General features: G+C 34.2%; 2 protein-coding genes across 5 annotated transcripts; one reads left to right on the top strand and one right to left on the bottom strand.

Moving 5' to 3' along the window:
• Window positions 787-3,046, top strand: LOC18598313 (protein trichome birefringence-like 8). The gene is made up of 4 exons (XM_018121630.1): window positions 787-1,278; window positions 1,682-2,071; window positions 2,168-2,326; window positions 2,591-3,046. Exons 1-4 carry the CDS (start codon window positions 896-898, stop codon window positions 2,916-2,918), a joined length of 1,260 nt encoding a protein of 419 aa, XP_017977119.1. The 5' UTR covers window positions 787-895; the 3' UTR covers window positions 2,919-3,046.
• LOC18598312 lies at window positions 2,506-13,302 on the bottom strand. 4 transcript variants are annotated; one of them, XM_018121628.1, is made up of 19 exons: window positions 13,076-13,294; window positions 11,788-12,265; window positions 11,343-11,434; window positions 10,519-10,683; window positions 10,025-10,418; window positions 9,585-9,703; window positions 9,416-9,488; window positions 9,102-9,325; window positions 8,964-9,008; window positions 7,538-7,613; window positions 6,495-6,686; window positions 5,603-5,706; window positions 5,379-5,469; window positions 5,090-5,236; window positions 4,792-4,917; window positions 3,811-3,981; window positions 3,223-3,282; window positions 2,980-3,141; window positions 2,506-2,847 (listed from the first exon to the last, which is right to left on the bottom strand). In XM_018121628.1, the coding sequence occupies exons 1-18, from the start codon at window positions 13,114-13,116 to the stop codon at window positions 3,028-3,030; spliced, it is 2,712 nt and encodes a 903-aa protein (XP_017977117.1). In that variant the 5' UTR covers window positions 13,117-13,294; the 3' UTR covers window positions 2,506-2,847; window positions 2,980-3,027. The 4 variants fall into 4 exon arrangements, 3 of the variants coding, with proteins under 3 accessions (XP_017977117.1, XP_017977116.1, XP_017977118.1); XM_018121627.1 differs by having other exon boundaries at window positions 2,506-3,141; XM_018121629.1 differs by having other exon boundaries at window positions 2,506-3,141; window positions 11,788-12,262.

The following is a 16,333-nucleotide window of genomic DNA, read 5'->3' as shown; positions in this document are numbered from 1 at the left end:
TAATTGGAAATAGGAGAAATAAGTGAGAAAAAAATAATTATTGGAGATGATTAAATACATATGACCGTTAGTTGATTAAAAATAATATAATATTTTAAAAATTAAAAAATGATAAAAAATTGAGATTTATTAAGTACATAATTAAAGAAATGAGAAAATAGGTAATTTTATTAATTATTTTTTATTTTTATTTTTTAATTTTTATATATTTTTAATATAATTAATTATATTATAAAATTATAGGACCTCCTCAAATTGGGACCTAAAGCCCTACTTGGATCACTTCATCCAAGGGCCGGCCCTATATATGTGTGTGTTTATATTTAAAGTCTTAAGTCCGAATTTGGTCTCCGCCCTTTTACTTTCTTCTTTGTAGCAAAAAAAATATATATTCTATTGCTAATTCAACAGCCAAGTTACATTGTAAGAAGGAACTTTGTAAATTAGTTTGTAAGCATTAAATAAATATATCCTTATCTTAAATAAGCTAGCTAGGTCCTCCAAAGTATGTGAAATATATAGGTAGACAATTATGAATTTGATAACATTGAAAGCCGAGTGTTGACTGACCAATAAATTTCGATAGATAAATTTTTATGTTACGAATTTTACATAAATAGAAGATAAGATGAGTGTTTTAACTTTTCAATAAAACATGTTTTCTTAATTAAAAATATTTATCTGGGTGCTAAGATTGAATTGATTCTCTTGACAATAAAAACATAAACACGCAGCGCACAAGTAATGAGAAAAGTGGTGCGTTGTGCACGTTTTCTCGAAATCTCCTATAATTAGCAAAGCAAATTTACAACCCCAAAACTCTTATTATGCCTTTCTCTTCAAAGACTCTTTCAAAGTAAAAACTCTTCTTCTTCTTCTTCTTCTTCCTCTTGTTATGGATCAAGTGACGACTCCAACAAGGCACCAACTTCCCTCCACCCCTGTCATAATCAAGAGAGAACTTTGCTATACTCTGTTTTTTGTCTCCATCTTAATCTCTTCTATCATTCTTTTCAACCTCGGCGGCTCTTCAGAACAACTCGTTTTTTTCCGTTTTGGTTTCTTCTCTCAGAAACTCAAGCCAGACCAACAAAGACCATCCTTAGGAGCTTGTGACTATTCTTATGGCCGATGGGTTCGGGAGGAGAATTATCCAATTCAGTTGTACGATGAAAACTGCCCGTTTCTTGATCCTGGTTTTCGGTGTCGTCAGAATGGAAGAACAGACGTTGAGTATCTGAAATGGAGATGGCAACCCGATGGCTGTGACCTTCCTAGGTATGAAGTTTATCGTCAACTTGTAAAGGATACTTGTTCATGCGTAATTCTGTCCTTTCTTTTCCTTGTCCTTACCCTTTCTTTCCTTTTCCCGCTTTCATTCTTTCGTGCGTTATGGTTTAGGAACATTCTCTCAGGCGCTCATAAGACTGCCAGATTAATTGTAGTTAAGATTCTTTCTGCGTTTATGGATAATTTATTACAAATAATGTTGAACGAAAGTTTTATCTTTTCTGCAAAGTATTTTATGGACAGATACTGGCATGTGTTCTTCATTTTAATCCCTAACCATTCATATGAACATCTGATCCTGATGCCTCTGACCATACCACTTCTTGGCCTTCTGCATGCTTCCCTTTCCTGCACCCCTTAGATTGTTTTGCTTCTTCTCTTTCAATCTCAGATTCAATGCTAGCGAATTTTTGGAAAGGAGTCGAAATGGACGGGTGGTGTTCGCAGGTGATTCTATCGGAAGAAACCAGTGGGAGTCCCTCATATGCATGCTAGCTCAGGCAGTTACCAACCGGTCTACAATTTTCGAAGAAAATGGGAACCCCATAACAAAACACAAAGGTTATCTTTCCATCAAGTTCCAAGACTACAACCTTACGGTTGAATACTACAGAACACCTTTCCTAGTAATCATCAATCGCCCGCCTAAAGATTCACCAGCTCATGTCAGAGCAACCATTAGGGTAGACGAGTTGCACTGGTATTCCAGACGCTGGACAGGAGCAAATGTTCTAGTCCTCAATACAGGGCACTGGTGGAATAAGGAGAAAACTGTTAAGATGTATGGATTTCTTGCTCTCTCCATGGCTCCATTTCTTGATAGCAATTGCTGCCTATATCTGCCACAAGAAAATTACAGACATCTTGCATTTTTCAGGGGCTGTTATTTTCAGCAAGGAGGGAAAGTGAACATGACAATGGATGTGATGGAAGGGCTTCGAAGGTCTCTCCAAACAATCAAGTCATGGGCGACCCAGAATTTAAACCCAGAAAGGAGCCACGTTTTTCTCCGCAGCTATTCACCAGTACATTACAGGTAAGTAAACTTTGGGTCCTGTTTTGTATTTATCTTTTTTACAAATATGGCAGTTAGGAACTCGAGTAACCTAACTACTAAAGTGCTAGCATTGGCTATATATGTATTGCATGCGCTAAATGACTGCATTTACAGGACAAATATAGGATCAATGTTTGAGAGTTTACTTTACCTAGAAATAATGAGTATATATTCAATCTATTTCTTGGAAAATAACAGCTTACACTGCAGCAATTTAACGAGTATTTTATGTGTGAAATGCAGGAATGGCTCATGGAATGAAGGGGGCCTGTGTGATGCAGAAATTGAACCAGAAAAAACCTACACAATGCTTAAGGCTGAGCCATGGAATAATAAATACATTTCTGATGTAATCAAACAAATGAAACATGGGAACTGGAAGGTCCAGTTGTTAAACATTACATATCTGACAGAGTTCAGGAAAGATGGTCACCCGTCAAGGCACCGTGAGCCAGGTACTCCTGCTAATGCTCCACAAGACTGCAGCCATTGGTGCCTACCTGGGATACCAGACACATGGAATGAACTTCTCTATGCTCACCTTGTGTCAATGGGATTTAGAACCAAGTGATGACCAAACTGAGAATTAGACCAAAAGAAGAAACAAAAATGGAAACCATCTGTTACCCTACATGAGGATAGTTTCGATTTTAAGGGCTGTACAAGATCTCAACTGCTATTCAGGCTACTTCCTCCAAATTTTCTTCAGAGTCCACTTCACTGGTTTCCATTTCCTTCACTTTCTCAAGCTGCCTCAAGAGATCTAACCTTTCAGATCCATATGTGGATGGTATCTGCCATAAAACAAATTGTTAGCGCTTGAGATAAAGAGGTTCAACACCTCAAGCAAGACATAAACAAGAAGGATGACACACCAGAGCTGGAACATATCTTTGAATGGCAGCCAAAATGGCTGCATGCCCAACAGCAGTAACCTGCAGGACATAATTCATCTGTCAGATTAAGGCACAATACATCAATGACAAATTAAAGTGTGAATAAAAGGAGACTGGAAATGTAGCAAAAAGCTGTTTTTTTCTCTGGTCGTGCACAGATGATTGAGGCTCTATCCCTTATCAATTCTCTTTTCATTTAAGGATCATCAAACCGTACTTACCTGATATACCATATTGCTAGATGTTTATGCTTCACTACTTTCGATAGTTAAAAAGTATAAAAAGAAACTTATGTTAGAGAAACTTGGAAGTGGTAAAAGAAAAGTTAATTTAACAAAGACTTCCAGATAAAATTGTAGGAAGAGTATTCTCTCTGACCTCAAATTTCAACCCCCAACTCATGTGGTCAAATTATTAGCAAAATTGTTGCTCTTTTATTGACCCAAGACGATGATTTAAGCTAAGGTTCAATTATGGACTTGTCATGTGGACTTAGAAAGACGAAAGTGATTGATCAACAATGCATTGGCAGACACGGTTTTGACAGAATGATGTACTAGAACTTACAGGAAGAAGCATTAGAACACCAATTGGAACAACTGATGCTAAGTCAGTTAGAGTTCTCTGTAGGGCTTTCTTTTCTTTCTCCGCTAATTCATCCCCTATCAAGACCCTTCTAAGCAACTCCATTGCAGCAGCAACATCAATGGCTAGAAGCTGAGTTCCTTGGAAGACATCCTGCTCATTGGTAAATGACTCAGATGACAGCATTCATGAGAAAATGGTCAATGAGTTCTCAACTTGAAACCGTGATTGTATACAGCACAAAGTATTCAATCATAAAATATTGATGAAGAATTTGAAACAATTAATACTAAACATTAAACAAAGTGACCTCATCAGGGGATCAGAAAAATTTAGGCTCATAAATCTTCAAAGCTTTAATCAAAAAAGAGGGAAAAAAATGCATTTGCTATCCACAAAGTTATTTTGAATATAGTTCCTGTAAGTGTATAACCTGCTTCAACATGTTTTCTATTCCCATATCAATGTGATATAGTACAGAGGAGATATGGAAAACAATTAAATATCCTAACCATAAATAAGAGAAACAGTTTTAGCATACAGAATCAAAAACAGAAACCAGATTTAGAGCAGACAGTATCACCAATGTTTTCATAAAAAGCGCTTAAACATGTCTGATGCCAGTAGGAGACAACATAGGCACTAAACAGATGTACAGTTTATGAGGTATCATTAGAGAAAAAAAATCATATGTTGAACTTTAAGATGCAGAAAGTTCCTCTGGCCTTAAACCAATCCAAATAAGCTCTATCATGGGTAATTTAGAAAAGTATTAAAAGAAAGAATAGTTTAATTTGTCAAACAAAATTCAGGCATGAGAAAATTGTAGTGATTGAAAATAAGCAGGAAAAAGTTTCACCAGAAAGTTGGAAGAATGCATATGAATTAAAGCTAGAGTGACCACAGAGTGCTAATTATACAAAAATAATAATTGATTTATGGAAATCCTGAAGATACTCATACCATGCTTGTTTCTTTTATCTTGTCCAATGATTTTTCAATGATACTTTCTTTCTTCTGAACCTCAACCAATTGAGCATGCCCAGCATCATCAGTAGTGATATGATTATCATCTCTAACCTTAATACCCTGAATAAAGTTGAGAAAGGAAAAGCAAATTAGAAAGCATGAGTGAAGAATCAAGCCATTGTGAAGGTCCATAGCATATCATGTATCAACATGTTTCTTGTTCTTATAATGGTGGAATCTTTTATAGTGAAATTACAAAAGTATAACTGGTTTGCAGCTTGAGCCATATCACCTCATATGCTGACTGATCAGCACTTCTTTTAACACGTTTCTCAAGCTCGATTAGTTCATTCCTCAATTGCTCAAAACGACGGATTTCATTTGGTTCTGAATCAGCAATGCCAATATTTGAAGTATTCTCCTCAATAAATTCATTCCCCTGCATGCAACAAAATTGCAAATAGCTTTATTAAATAATGCAAACAGATTCCAACAGCATAATAAAATGCAAGTCTGATACTAAAAAAGAACAAGATCATGACAAACAAATGTCAAATGCTACTTGCTAAGACAAGTTATACCAATTTCTCTGCAGCTGATGACTCAGTGTCAGGGTTCCTAATTGGAGGGCGTGTTAACAAGCTCCATAATCCACGAGAATTATTGACAACTCTAAGAGGAAAAAGATATAAATAAGATAAAGTAAAGAGGTATGAATAGCAGAACACTGAAATAATTGAATTAGGATTTAACATAAGTTCCAAGAATGTAGACAACAGCTATAGTCTACTGCAGAAGTTGCTACCTGTTACTTCTATCATTTGTTACAGTAGCACTCTTTCTGGTTTTTGTCTTTGGGTACTGTTGCTGCTCACTAACAGAGGACTGAGAACTACCATCACCATCATCCTGAATGAGAAAAATGATTCTTTACATGAACTAAGCTCTAAAATATGCTGTATAGGGTGTATATAAATACAAGATTAAGGCATGGAGCGCCATTTAAAAATCTAACACACATAACAGGAAAAATAAAATCCCATAATTTTCACCTTAATTTCAATTTGAACTCAACTATTTAAATTGTTGCAAAGCCAGCCCAATAATTTACCAAAAAGGAAAAGCCAGTCCTGTGGTCTACGGTAAATGTAGTGCTACCCTGCAAACTAAAGCCATGAAATAAATTATGCTAATTTGCAAACACACATAGCAATAAAATTGCTTTGATGTCAATATTCTTGGCCATGCCCCCAAGTGCACTTCTATTGATGCAAAAGGCAAGCGTTTTTCTTCTATTTGAGGCACTGAAAAGACATCTTGCCATCATGACATTAATTGATATTAATGGTAGGATTATATCACAAAAGCATAAGACTAGACAGCTGACACTGCAGATTTCGAACTGATGTCTTGCTATATAAATTTTGATTTTGTTTTCTTTTTTTTTTTTTTTTTGAACTCGGTGTAGCTTGGAGCAAAAATAATAAAAATAACAAATATTAAAGGAGGAAAAAAGAAATAACAGCATGCCTTGCAGTAAACTATAACAAAATCCACATGAAGTTGAACTCACAAGAGAGTTTATACAAAGTAGACTAATGCATATTGAAGGCATACTAGAATACATGGTATTCAACAAAAACAAGAATAACTATAAGAGGAGGAATAACTATAAGAGGCGGGGAGTAGGAAGAAACCTGTCGAAAGAAAGCTTCTTTTGCTCTGAAAGATGCTTCCAAAAATTCAGCCTCTTTCTTTAGCTTCCTTATTTTCTCAAGGTCAGAACAAGCTGCTTTTAATTGCTCTTTCCCAGAGTAAGAACGTGAAACATGCAACTCTTGAAGCAAGTTTTCCAATCTTTTTAGAGCTTCTTCAACACTCTCTAATGCCTGAAACCAACATAATGTCACTGCATTATCAGAAGCATTTAACAAGTTTAAAATAAAGACTCATGTGTTGATTAAAATAAAGACACATATGGACTGGGGGTACCATGGGAGCAACAATCCCATTCAGACTAGTCATAACAGACAGCAAGATGAGAAAGAAGAAAGCAACTATGTCATTTACTTCGAACATAGGCTAAATTCCAGCAGCATGAATCTAGAAATAATTGAATTCAACACAAATGGTTACATAGTTCTGGGTTATCTAAAGATCAACCTTGGACATTATGCTCCAGTACAGTTGATTGATGGAATAGTGAAGACTTTGCAACAACTACTAGTCTATATTAGATAGCAATTTTCCCATGTTTATGCCCCTAGTTTGTATGTGTTTCTGATGGATTTTCTTTCATCATTTCTTCTCAGTGGTGCTCTGTTGTTCAAAGAAAAACCTACAATCAAAAATTTTCAGGGACTTCTATTTTCTTCTTGCTTTAATAAGACATTTTATCATCTGTTCACTCTCTTACTCATGTATATTAATGAAAAACAAACCAAATAATAAGCCTATCCACCAATGCAGTTGAACAACAGAAGATCTAGTGCACATAGAAGCCAAAACCAAGAAAAAGGATGGGATGTGGTAACATCATCCAAGTGTTTTGTGAGTATAAAAGCTTTGACATCCTAAGTTTCATAAGTAAAAGGAGGAAGCAGTAAGAACAGATCTAGCTAAAGCATATGCCCAATGTGACTCAAACGTTCACAATTAGCACCAGCATAGGCACGGTAGCAAGTTCCAAACTGCATATTATTTGCTTACAAATTTAGTTTCAAAAGGCCAAAGGGAGAACCTTGTCAAAGGAATCTGACTGTTCCTCAGTTGCTAATCCAGTCCTACCAACAGAACTTGTCTCCACCATTGCCCTTCTGCATCACATTTTTTCAGGAGGTACAATTAGCAATTAGCAATCATTAAAAACAAAGTACCAATGTCCAATGAACACTTGTTAACATGAGAATAAGATAAAAGGTAATAAACATGATATGCAGTGACTAAGCTCGTGCTAACCATATCCTTTTTGCACAACATAAAAATAAATAAAATAACTATAAAAAAATAATATGAAATGGATCCCTGTAAAAAAGTACAAACAAAATGCAAAGTACATGCTAGCAGTAATAAATCACATAAAATACAATTGGTGGTTGCCCTAGCATCAACAAGATCAGATGCTCTATAATGCAGAAAGAAAGGGAGAAAGAAGGAAATAATATATACAAAGATCTTACAAATTTAAGGATACAGGAAAGATAAAGAAATATCACAGCTATTGACAATAGACAGTGGCAATGCATACCCATGATCAGTAATAGAGCAACAGGTTGCCCTATAGTTGAATCATACTAAGTCTGTGGGAATTTCTTTGTCTTGTTCTAGCATTAAGTATTGCATATGGAATGATTGAGCATCTTAATGAACTATCAGCAACATCAAACAAACATCTTATTGGATCAAGTCCATGTAAGATCATATCACACCACATCATAATGTACTTGGATGCCCCCAAAACTAGCACTGATTTATTGCTTCGGCAAATACAAAGAAAGGACCAAGAGAACACGAGGATGAGAATTGTCCCCTGTTGAAACCCAAAAAAGTCTTGGAAAAGGTTTTCCCTCTAAAATCCTTTGCAAACATTTTTGTAAACTCATTTGTATTTATCAGCAGATAGCTCGTTCTTGAGCTTTCTTGAATTTTTATTTCTGCAGTGTGCCTTAGAGGCCTTTCCTCCATCTCAAACACAGAAAGCTTGTACCTTCTGTCCTCTCAGTTGTTCCTAATTTCAGATATCTAATCATGTTTAATTGTATATTTACTCACTTCAGTTTTTGTTATAAGTTCATAAGCATACATGCATTTCTAAAGTTTTGCAGATAAATGAATGAATGAATATATATAGATATATATATATATATATAAAATGATAGAAATTTTCTAGCATGGATATCAAGATTTCAGATTTTTCATGTTCTTCTCAGAAGCTTATTTTCAGGAGCCCATAATTTATTTGATTGACATGTATCCTATTTTTCAATTGACTGATAGACATTTTTAAAATGGGATCTACATTATATGTATGAAAAATCATTGCAAGCATGCATGTGTTCTGAGCATGAGTTTGCATGCTCATGTGGGTGACTGGTTGGAACTCTGTGTGAGAGAGAGAAGGGAGGGGGCAGGGGAAGACTAAGTTAGGTTAAGCACCCATAACTTACTCTGGTATCCCGAGTTCTTCCATGCATTCCATCAACTTGTTGTGCCTAAACAATAAAGATAGCAATGCTTTCTTCAAATTACTTAACAGAGATCACCTATAAATTGGTTTTCAACTAATGAACCATAAACTCCTTTACCCTCTGGACAGGAACCTTGCAGCCTTAACATTAGAAGAAGGATTTTCCAGCCATCTACTGTATTTAATAAAGCTCTGCGTCCAATGAGAGCAAACATCCAATGCTTGGGAAGTAGCTGTAATATTAGGAGGACCTTCTCGTTTACTTTTATGACCATGAGACTGTTTTGCTGTGTCAACATTGCTAGGATAAAAAGGAAGCCAGTCTAGCTCTTCGCACACAACCTAATGGATTAAAATGTATGATGAGACATCGTATTCCATCATGAAACATATTTTTCAAAAGGTAATTACCATACAACCATGCATGCTGACCTCTACATACAGTTGATAAGAACTTATTGATGAAAGTTGAGGATAGTATAGTACACTGCCACCTATTAGGTACCTGCGACAAAATGGACATTAAATTAAATGTGAAACTTAACCATTGAAAACCAATCCAATCATGATAGGGGGAAAAAGTTGCTGCATTCGAAAATACCTAATGAAGCCTTCAACAGGATCATCTATAACATCAAATCCATTAGCAGATAAAAAAGCCTGTGTATTTCTGCCTAAGGCTATAAAGAACCCAAAAATGGTCAAATCCCTCTCCAAGACCTGCAGGAAATTCATTTAACTTTCAATGACAACCTCTACGTAAATAAAAAGAGATACATTACATATGTGATATTTAACAGTCCTCCAGCTTACTTTAAATTGTTTCACTTCCTCCTTGAATCATCATGTTTTCACATTTTATCCATCATTTTCTAAATAGATGTGGGGTTGAAAGCCTTATACATCTCATATTAACATGTTCAGCCTAGACAGATATAGACTACCTAGCTCAGTTTAGAACCTCTGTCCATGATGCCATTTTTAAAGGATGAAAAGCCAACAGGATGTCTCAAAATCTAGACATAAACTTTCATTCCAAACCTCAATGCTTTCAGATGTTGTTAGCCTTGACCATATTTTCTCTCTATCTATAGCTTGCTGCAGCTGCTTCTGTACAAGATCGACCCAGAAAATAACCTCCTCTGAATCTTGATCATTTTCCACTCTGCATGCTGCAGCTCGGGGACCAAAATGGACAAGAAATTCTCTGCGTAGACCAATATCCCTTATAGAATGATAAGCTTGGTGTATGGGAATGAAGTCAACCAGCATGTCCATCAGTCTACCACTTAAGTCTGGAATCATGGAAAAGAAATGAGAACAGGAAATTTTAGCAGGACCAAGTTTTGTGGTCGCAGCAACACAAGTCAGCGCAAGCATGAGAAGAGCTTTGTCACTTGAACTTCCTGCACCCAAGGACTTGCCTTTCCCACACCTGGGAGCATATTAAAAGGTAGCATATCAATACAACCTTCACAAGTATCAAGAGCTTCATAGAGAGCCTCACATGAAGAAGCAAGGAGGTGATTACTTACACATCAGTGGCAGCAGTGTACCATAGGTCTCCTTCAAAATAATGTACAAAAGAGATAACCACAGCTGGAACTTGCTCAGTCCAAAACCAGTCATATGCTTCAGGTTGCTTAGCTGATAATTTCTCCCTGATTAAGCTCTCCAAGGGAGCAGATTGACGCAACAAACTGCACCAATGTGATTGTTAGAAGAAGCTGAAAATTCTATATGAAAAGGGAAGTAATATAAACAAGTTCGCAGAAAACTAAACGATTAGAGTTGATTAAAAATACAATAATGAGCATCATAAAAACAGAGATTTTTTTACAAAAGTAGAGAAAGGGCAGAGAAAGACTACAAGCCTCCTTCAGCAAAACTTCATAGAATGAATTTCAAATGCCACCTATTACATAGTCTGCCTCCATGATTAAAGCAAAGTACAAAAGATTGCTCCTAAATTACCAAACATTATCCACTTCACATTTCACAACACAGCATAATTGCCTTTTGCCATTTTGTTCTACAGAAATAACCAATTATGTAACAACCAGAGGAGCCCAACTTAGATATTTAAATCATTAAGACCCCATTGTCAAATTTGTAATTTGTAATGCTGATTATAATACAAAGCATATCAAAGATGAAAAAACAATCAGTTTTTCTTATTGCATAATATGATGAAAAGTGTTTATATAAATTGATGATACTTGTGATAAATAGGTAAATACACGTGTCTGAGTGTTTATAAAGACTTGAACAGCAACAAAAAGGCCTATATTTGAACAAGATCTGGGACAAGTAAACATCAATAAGCTACATGAAATACAAAAGACATGCAATGCAGTACCTCCTTTGGACAAAAACATTTATATCCCTGTCTCTACTATCACCTCGGGATGAAATCTCACTCGCAGCTTGCAATAGGGAATACACAGCAGCCTGAGCAAAAAAAAAAAATGATTATTTAGGTAGCTTAAATGATACTTGAGATGGAAACATACATAATTTATCTGTGTATTAGCATAAGAGAATAAAATGCTTTAAAAACTGTGCTGATATATTTAAACAAGGTTAGATGTAAATAAATAAAGAAAATGAAAAATGCTCAAAATAATAAGTCAAACATCTAAGTCGGGTGAGGAGACACTGTCTATTTAAAATAAATAAACAACATCATAAAAGAAAAAATGACAAATAATTCTTCTAAGAACTACACCATGGAGCTGGTAGAACAAAAGCAAGCATCAAATTAAACATATAAATAAAAGCTCAAAGAATGAACCACAACAAACCTGATAAGAAAGTGTTTTCACCCATGCGTTCCTATCTACACCAAGCCAGGCCGTTGAGAACCAAGACATTTTTGATAACGAGCCTTGTTCTTTGATTGCTAGCTCAAAAACCCTGGCAGCATCATGTAGAGATTGAACAAGCCCATTACTATAATCTTCACCCTGCAGTGGCTGATTTAATTTGACCCTTATCTCATCTACATCAGTACTTGTACTTGTTTGTGGACTTCCATTGACAGTAACACCATCTTCAGCTGATGCAAGAGGAGAATGGAGTCCCTTCCTTCTTGATTTAGGAAGGGCTGAAAAAGTTTTCCTATAGGCCACCAGCCTGTGACTATCTGACAAAGTCTGCCTGATAAGACAGTTCTTCCTCAAATTACCCCAATTTGTCAACAGATAATCCAAGTTAGCAATTCTTTTGCAACAAACATGGGCTCCAAACGAATTCCATAAAATCCATGGATTTGAAGACCTGCTAGAACACCAGAACCAGGAAGAAGCAAGCGTTTTCACACAGCATTGACAAAAAAAAAATACTAAGTGCGGGCAGACAACTTATTTCTTAGGGATGTTAGGTCCCAGAATTGTGCATTTTCTTATTACTTTTCATCCTCCTTCTAGATGGTTTCTAGTTTAACCTACACAACACTAGGCAGCTCACAGTTCTTCCTTTTGTTCAATTGAATTAGCAACAATATGATCAATGGCAACTTATTTTTTTGAACTTCAACTTGGCAGCAACCCTTAATACCACATTGTCTATTTAAAAGGTTTAAACTTAAAATCTCAATAAAACAGCCTCTTATTTCTAAGTGAATCACTAAATTCAGAAAAAATTCACTTAATTTTTAAACTTAACCGTCAACAAGTACAATTAAATAACAAAAATTGCTTTCAACAAAAACTGCAACGAGCTTTGGCACTATTTTTTCTTTAAAAGAAAAGGGAGGAAATGAAAACAAAAAAAAAACAAAGAAAAGCCATCGAGCTGTTTGGCTTGCAAAGAAAAGGGAACAATTCGACAGAAAGCTAACCTAAGAGAATCGATTAGTCAATTAAGTGACGAGAAATTGTCTAAAGTAGTTCGATTCTTCTTCGCCTTAATCAGCTTTTTTCAGCGCCAAATATTTCACGGGCAACTCTTTAAAAAGTTTCGATGGTTAATTTTATACGGATTTCTTATAAATAAAAATCTAAATTACTCAGCCAAAACCACAATTAAAAGATGGTTAAGTGAAAGCAGAAAATTAAGAAGAAGAACAAAAAAGGAAGAATTTCAAGTTACCTTGAAGATACGAAGCAGCGGTGGTGAAATTTAATCGACATGTACAAATTGCGAGGTAGTCAATGGGAAAACTTTTGGCGTTTGGATTGCGGGAAAAATTGCAGGGAAAATAGAGTGGGGGCAGAAATGAAAAAAAAGGACGGAAGTGATTCTTTGGGGTGAGAAGAGAGAGAGAGGCTGACGTGGCAGAGAGGGGAACCTGTTTCTATCCGTAGACGTGGAGAAATGAGTAGTCAGAAAACAGATGTGTTGTCTCCTTTGCTTTTGGAAAATTGAAAAAATCCACGTCGTGTGATTTGGGCGGGGTTTGGATCTTCTATACTTCTACCTACGTGTAATGATATCAAACCTTAGGCAAACTTCTGGCTCGTTTTTAAGCTTTTGTTTCGGCTTGGGCGCTCTTCCATTTTTCATGTCACGAGGTCCGTTATCCAATTTGGGCTTTTTCCGGGTAAAAGTTTTAGAAACAAATTCTCTCAGGGGTGCTTGATTTGGGAAAAGTAAAAGATATTTCTTGCAAATTAAATAGTTGTAATGACTTTGTAACGTTTGATTAATAATAATAAAAAGGAAAGTGATTCAAATCGGTTAAGAGAATGTCCTTTTCTTAACTCACAAAGGAAATGTTACTTTCCCTGAGTTGAGGGAAAGTTAAAATTTTTTTACCTAAATTATTCCTAGCTTCTTCTTCTTCCTTCTTCCTCTTCTTTCTTCTTCTACCTTTCTTTAAGTAGATTGTTCCTGGAAAAGATGGGTGCAAGGAGGAAGGTGAGAAAAAAAAAAGAAGAAGAGCCAAAAAAAAAAAAGGAAGTGGAGTTCTTTTTTGAGAAAAATTTATGTTTTTGATACCGAGAATTGAGAGATAAACATTTTAAATGGTTTAGAATTGGGAGAAATTTACTAAAGAATAGAGAGGATTTAAGAGGGAAAGGTGTTTTCAGTCACACAGGAGATCTATCGATAGTTTTTTTTTTTTTTGGATAATATTTTTATTATTCATGTGATAATTCTAAACATTATTATTTTTAATTTTTATAAGCTTAAGGTAAAAATATATAGTTAGTACTTTTATATATTTTAATATGTAAATAATTCATATTAAAATATTATATTATTTTTATCATGTTATTATTTATTATTTTAATATACAAAGTTGAAAAGTTAAAATTTTACATTAAAAATATAAATTTATTCAACTTTATATTTTTATATATAAGGATAATTTTATAAATTTACATTACATTTCTAGTAAAGTGCTTTCAAATCAAACATTACAATGCAATCTTCCCAACAACCACATTTCCTGTAATCATCACTTTTCCATATTATACTAAACGCTGCAAAATTATCTTCTCAACTATCACATTGTTAAATAAGATTTGAATATTTTATAATAGAGTTTGGGCAAACATTAAATAAATAAAAATATGATAATCATAATTTAATTAATAATATGTAAGTATTTTCGATTCTCCAAATGCTAATCAAGTTGAATAGATGATAAAGAGATTTTATCTATGAACCAATTATGAAACTTTCCCCAAAAATGAAGTTTTTAGGTCCAAGTTGGAATTATCAAAGAAATTGTTATAAATATTTTTATGAATATCTATTTATGTTATATATTTTTAGATTTGGATATAAAATAGATTGGATAAATATTAGAATTTAATCCATCCATCTAATCTCTTAGTACTTGTTTGACTTATCTTATTTTTAGCTTATCCACTTCTTAAAAGTAAAAACTGAGTCAAACAGTATTTTGTGAGATACTCTTAAAAAAAAAACTTTTTTTAAAAACATAAAATTTAAAAAAAAATAGCTTAAAAAAAAGCTCCTAATAAGAGCTTTTTCTTCTTTTTTTTTTTAAAAAAAAAAACACTCTAACTTCTTAGGAGAGTTATTTTTTTTCAAAAAAGATCCCCTCTCAAAAAATACACCCTCCTCCTCTCCCTCTCGATCTCCCTCTTCTCCCCCCCTTTCTATAAATCATCCTTTTAGGGTTTTTTTGTTCTTACCAAATTAAAGGAAAGAAAAACCCAAAATTTAAAACTGCATTTAGGTATTATTTATTCTTTTTCTTTCTTTTTTGTTTTTTATTTTTTTTATCCTTCTTTTCTTTATTTGAAAACTTTCTTTATTATTTGATATTTTTCAATTTATTGTTTGATATGACAATTATATGATGTTTGTTTATTCTTAACTTTTATCTAGTGTATATAATATTTGTTGGTTATGATTGAAATAATGATTCAAATATGTCAATAGTTGTTGAGATAAATTAGATGAAAATTGAAAAATCAATATTTGTACTCGTTTATAGTAACTCAATTTTAAAGAATTTTTTCTTTTAGGTATAATAATAGGCTGCACTACAAGAAAATTGAAATAGTCTTTAATTCCTTTAACAACATAAATTGTAGAATCACTGAACTTCTTAGCAGTGAATTCAACATTTGAGCTAATAGCACCTAACAGATGATGTGATACTCCTTTACAAAATAAATAACCCATTAAAAAATTAGAAAAAAATATAAAAGCCAAAACATTTTTGTTTATGGAGGGGAACTTTGTTGGTGAGGACATTAAGACCTTGATAGATTTGCATGAAAATAGTGTTGATGATTCCAATAGAAAAATGGATTGTCAAATCAATGGCATTGGATCTATTATTAATACTGTAAAACCCGACCCTATAAATACATATCATGACATACATGCATTGAGTAGCATGTTATTACGCTAGAAAAGCACCTAAGAATAGACGAAACCTGATATTGTACCTAACGGTACACTTAAATTGATTTAACCTCGAACTAGTTCAAATAGGAATTGTAGGATGAAATTTAATATTTTATAGTCCATGAATGACTAAAAATGATTGTTCGGAGTTCGAGGGTTCATTTGGGGTAAAATTAGAAATTTTGATATTCAATGGTAAAATCGTCATTTTGCCACCTAAGATAATAATTTGATCATGGAGTGAAATTTTTGACCAAGATTAACTATTTGGAGTATAATTTAATGATAGGAAGTGAAAAAGTTTAATTCTGGTGATTTTTGGAGTGTAGGGGCAAAATCGTAATTTTGCCACCCACGGACAAAATTTGAGATTTTGAGAGAATTTAGATCAAATTTGACAAATTGGAGAATGGTATGAGTATAAGGGGTGAAAAATATGTCTATGGGCAATTTTTCAATTTTTGGGGCAAAAATGTAATTTTTGACTTTTACGGGGGCAAAAGTGTAAATTTCAAA

This window comes from Theobroma cacao, chromosome 5 (genome assembly GCF_000208745.1).
Source record: "Theobroma cacao cultivar B97-61/B2 chromosome 5, Criollo_cocoa_genome_V2, whole genome shotgun sequence".
NCBI classification, from domain to species: Eukaryota; Viridiplantae; Streptophyta; class Magnoliopsida; order Malvales; family Malvaceae; genus Theobroma; species Theobroma cacao.
The sequence above is the reverse complement of the archived record's forward strand: the minus strand, read 5'-3'. Positions and strand labels throughout refer to the sequence as shown.

Coding starts and splice junctions, on each gene's coding strand:
- LOC18598313 (XM_018121630.1), top strand. CDS start 896: ATGGATCAAGTGACGACTCCAACAAGGCACCAACTTCCCTCCACCCCT. Junction 1,279..1,681: donor GATGGCTGTGACCTTCCTAG/GTATGAAGTTTA, acceptor TTTCAATCTCAG/ATTCAATGCTAGCGAATTTT. Junction 2,072..2,167: donor AAGGAGAAAACTGTTAAGAT/GTATGGATTTCT, acceptor TGCATTTTTCAG/GGGCTGTTATTTTCAGCAAG.
- LOC18598312 (XM_018121627.1), bottom strand. CDS start 13,116: ATGTCGATTAAATTTCACCACCGCTGCTTCGTATCTTCAAG. Junction 9,326..9,415: donor CTTATCAACTGTATGTAGAG/GTCAGCATGCAT, acceptor TTAATCCATTAG/GTTGTGTGCGAAGAGCTAGA. Junction 3,982..4,791: donor AGATAAAAGAAACAAGCATG/GTATGAGTATCT, acceptor ACCAATGAGCAG/GATGTCTTCCAAGGAACTCA.